This window comes from Cajanus cajan, chromosome 5, assembly GCF_000230855.2.
Source record: "Cajanus cajan strain Asha chromosome 5, NIPB_CcT2T_4, whole genome shotgun sequence".
NCBI classification, from domain to species: Eukaryota; Viridiplantae; Streptophyta; class Magnoliopsida; order Fabales; family Fabaceae; genus Cajanus; species Cajanus cajan.
Window position 1 is genome coordinate 16,354,597 of NC_138521.1, and position 4,762 is coordinate 16,359,358.

Here is a 4,762-nt window from a genome sequence, read left to right on the forward strand (position 1 = left end):
TGCACTAAATGTGAATATTAAATACATTTCACCAAATTGTCACTTTTTATATGAAAAGAAAATCTTCGTTCCTTTTTGAAGTTTAAGTACCAAGAAGCTTTTATTTCTTTTGATCTATTAAGGAATAACATAGAAACAAATGATATGACCATCAAACATAATAAATGAAATATTTAATGCATTCATTTGAGATAGACAAAATGTTTTGTCTGGTTTTGTCTGATAGACTTATCAGAAGACATATCATCACACCCAAACGTCTTATAGTATCGTCTTCATTGAATGATCTTAAAAATAATTCCTTATAAAAAAGTTTTTGAGATTGTTATCATTAAAAAATAATTTTTGAGGGGTCTATGATTGTCCTTTGATCTAATACCTTAACATATGGAATACAACATTTCCTTGAAATCTAACCGGATTTTTTCAACATAAGTAAATGAAATGAATTAACCTGTGTGAAGATTTCCAATATGATCTTTCTTGGTTTCGTGAAAAACAATAACTAAGTTCTTAAGTTGAAAAAACTTCAAGATTTTTCACTTGTTTGATTCATGATATTTTTTCTTATTGCACACATGTTTAAAACTTTCTTGTACTCAAAGAGGAAAAATGAATTTGAAACATGATTAAGTTGACTTTAGCCTTTATAAAATGAGTAAATTTTGTTTTGATCTTTATAATTTTATTTTATTTTTTTCATTTCATTCCTTTAAAATTTTGAATTATATTTTTATCATTGTTAACATCTTGTGTGTTTCCTAAAAAAGTTAAGTGCTTATCTCAAGAATTACTTACAATTGTTAAATATATTATGTTAGGGTCTTAGTGATGATACTTAATTTTTTTTTATTATAGATTTTTAAAATACATATTATTTATATATTTTAAAATAATCATTGAAGATAAAAAATAGTAACTTTAGATTTTATAAGGATAAAAATAAAAGATAAATAATTTACCATGATAAAACTAATATTTTATTTTTTCACAAGGAAAAAATATTTTAAAAAATAATGTAGCATTTATTTTTAGGAAAATAAGCCAAGCATAAGTTGAAAAGCAGTTATTATTTCTTAAAAACAAAAACCTGATAATTAATTAACAGCCTTTGCACTTGGACAACTTTTGCAAGTCGTATGATAGCGGATGTGTTGGCCATATCAGAATCCAATAATCTGAACATGCGTTTGCGTCGGGCGCAGTCTCTCTCTCAATCCATATTTTTTTATTATTATTATTTATTTATGAAGTGATTTGGTGAGTGGGGAGATTGGCCTTTGGTGCGATTCCAAGAAATTCACGTTTCAGCCACACTTGTCTCTCTGGCTTTGTTTTCTTTGTCCTATTCCTATCCCAAACTTCTTGTGGCTCTCTCTCTCTCTCAGATTCAATTACCGCTTTTGTTTTCTTGTCCTTAGATTCTCCGCCACCTGCACATTACCCATCTCCTACCACTCCTCACTCCTTTCAACGCTTTTTGATTTCTTTCAGATTCATCTTACTAACTATCTCTCAGTAAAAGGTGTTCCATTTTGTTCCTTTTTCACTCTGCGTTTCATCTCATTCTTTCCGACACTGCTAGAGCTCGGTATGATTCTAGATTTTTCACAACTTCATTTCTCCAAAACTTAATTTAAGTGCCATTCCTCATAATGCATTTCATTTGTGGTTTTGAATTATGCTCCGTCTTCCTTCAAGGTAACAGTACTTTGGGAGAATTACGCAACAGCACTTACCACACTTTTTTTTTTTTTTTTTTTTTTTTTTTTTTTTTTTGTATTTTAGGTGATTGTCATGGGATCTTAAGGACAATTGTAACTTTAATTTAAATTCATGGTTTCACTGCTTAGTGCTACTCGTGTTATGCAATTGTGGTTATTTTCATTATTTTTGTCTTGTGTCTGTGATGAATTTGTGGGTGCAAGACTTTGTTATGCTTCCCATCCTACACTTTAATCACTAATTAGCTTCATCGTATTAATTGTGTGATTAAGAAAATACGAGTTTTGTATGAATTGATAAATTTAAATAATTTCACGAATTTGCACTGTAACTCCGTCTAACATATTATGTTACTTGTTATATGGTGAACCTTTCCGTTTTTGGAATTTATAGTGTATTTTCTTGTTTCAAGTTTGATTATCATTATAGTTATTTGAAGTTGGTAAGTTTGTTAAATTACTATTTGTTTTTTAATTGGTATGACAATACAGTTGATGTCACTGGGAATATGATGTGCAGCAATGCATTACACATTCACATTTTTATACCTCAAACATGAAGTTGAATTTCATCATTTCCCTTCTTTCCTCTTTAGCATAGTTTGTAACAGACTCAGGAAGTCGTTGAAATGGGTTCTTGACTTCACTTTTTTTAGGGTTTAAGAATAATGTAATACAGAGAAGTTTTGAGCTAATTAGAAAACAATCCTATGATATTCCTTGTATATCTATAAACTCAAATTTATCCTTCTTTAAGCTCCGTTTCAGTAAAATGAGTTTTGTGTGAATTGGAAGCTTTTTGTTTCTTATCCTGCATCTTTTCTGGAAGTGTATAGTTGTCTGCGTTGTTTATCTTGAATCTTGAAGTAGTAATATTCTTAGACACTCTGGATGATCCAAATGTATTAGACGCATGACTGGTTCAGCCAATTTAGTTATTTCCCTTGCAAAAGCGGAAAATTTTGTGATTGCTCTTTACCTGTGACAGTGAAAATCAATCTTATCTCTTCTGAAAATTTGTTGAAACTTAATATATTTTGTTCTTCGGTTACACAATTACCACCTCTTAAAAGTGTCTTGGAGAATAGCAATGCATATAATGCAAAATAATTAGTCTGTCATCACAACTTTTTTGAGCTATGATGTCTATGAAAGAGTATGCCTCTTCTGAATTGTTATTATTTCCTATAAATATGTTACCATGTGAAGTTTTGCTTTCTTGTTGGCACTAATTGTACCTTGAAAATAATTATTTTCTTTGAACATATGACATATTTGTGCGGGGATATGAAAATTTCAATAGAAAACAAAGACACGAAGGGATTGTGTCTATGAGAGAATAAAAATCCTATTTGATCTGCTGCAAAACTAAAGCTTCATCAATAGATTTTGTTATGTCCTATATTTTTTGAATGGGCCGTTTTCTCATTGATCATACTTTTCGTTGGGTTCTTCATATTACATCCCTTCATATGTTCATGTTCCATTTTCTAATCCTTTTTCCCACTCTATCTCTTTGAAATTTATGTTTTGCAGATGGGAGATGTGGCTAAGGACCTTGCAGCTGGGACTATTGGAGGGGCAGCACAGTTGATATGTGGACACCCCTTTGACACCATCAAGGTCAAGCTCCAAAGCCAGCCTGCACCACTCCCTGGTCAGCTTCCCAAGTATTCAGGTGCATTTGATGCTGTCAAGCAGACAATAGCAGCTGAAGGACCAAGGGGTTTATACAAAGGCATGGGTGCCCCACTTGCTACTGTAGCAGCCTTCAATGCTGTCCTGTTTACAGTGAGGGGACAAATGGAAACATTAGTGAGGTCCCATCCTGGTGCCCCCCTCACAGTGAATCAGCAGTTTGTTTGCGGAGCTGGAGCTGGAGTTGCTGTTTCCATTCTTGCTTGCCCAACTGAATTGATCAAATGCAGGTCTGACAGTGTTTTTCTCATCATAATCCTTTTTTATCTTATTTTCTTGCTTTTCTTTTTATCAACTTCTATAGATTTTGAGAGGTTTTGGATTTTTTCGTTCTTTTTCCCTTTATAAAATTTTACATGGATTCTTACCCGCTAGAAAACAATAGATTATTTAGCTAGCACGGAAATAATTGTTATGGGTATCTATTTTTTGTTTTTTTTTTTTCTACAAAGCATCTCCTTTAGGTGCTTATCTTTGACAAACTAAATTCTTCCTCTCAGTTGACATAAACCAGATTGTTATGAGAATAAACCAAATGATTTCCAGCTAAGATTAGTCTTTATTAACTTTTCATATTTTACTTGGCATCATCATAGGTACTCAAAATATGCATTGATCTTGGCTTAACTTTTCTGATTCATGGTGAATATTGTCAGGTTGCAGGCACAAAGTGCGCTTGCTGGCTCAGAAACAGCTACTGTGGCTGTTAAGTATGGAGGACCCATGGATGTGGCCAGGCATGTTCTCAGGTCAGAAGGGGGCACGAGAGGTCTTTTCAAGGGCCTTGTTCCCACTATGGGGCGTGAGATACCTGGAAATGCTATAATGTTTGGTGTATATGAAGCATTAAAGCAAAAGTTTGCAGGAGGCACTGATACTTCTGGCCTAAGTAGAGGTTCTCTGATTGTTGCTGGAGGCTTGGCTGGAGCTTCCTTCTGGCTCATTGTTTACCCAACTGATGTTATTAAGAGTGTTATTCAAGTAGATGATCACAGAAACCCAAAATTTTCTGGTTCATTTGATGCATTCAGGAAGATTCGAGCTTCAGAGGGGATCAAAGGCTTGTATAAGGGTTTTGGTCCTGCAATGGCCCGAAGTGTTCCTGCAAATGCAGCATGCTTCTTGGCATATGAGATGACAAGATCAGCTCTGGGATGATTAATTCTTGTAGCAGGCTTAATATCAAATTCTCATGTTTCTTTTTTCCTTCTGTTCATTAAACAGTTTTAGTCCATCCATTGACATCTAGCCACACAAGCGCGTCTTCTGTTATAGCTTCGGTCATCGGCTCATTCTTTCACCGGTAGTAATATTCAAACATCCTTTAGTTTCAGGTGCCA

At 33.6% G+C, this 4,762-nt stretch overlaps 1 protein-coding gene across 1 annotated transcript; it reads left to right on the forward strand.

The window, feature by feature from the left end:
- The first annotated feature begins 1,200 nt into the window (after positions 1 to 1,200).
- On the forward strand, positions 1,201 to 4,762 carry LOC109806751 (mitochondrial carnitine/acylcarnitine carrier-like protein). The gene is made up of 3 exons (XM_020369257.3): positions 1,201 to 1,591; positions 3,261 to 3,652; positions 4,079 to 4,762. The coding sequence occupies exons 2-3, from the start codon at positions 3,261 to 3,263 to the stop codon at positions 4,578 to 4,580; spliced, it is 894 nt and encodes a 297-aa protein (XP_020224846.1). The 5' UTR covers positions 1,201 to 1,591; the 3' UTR covers positions 4,581 to 4,762.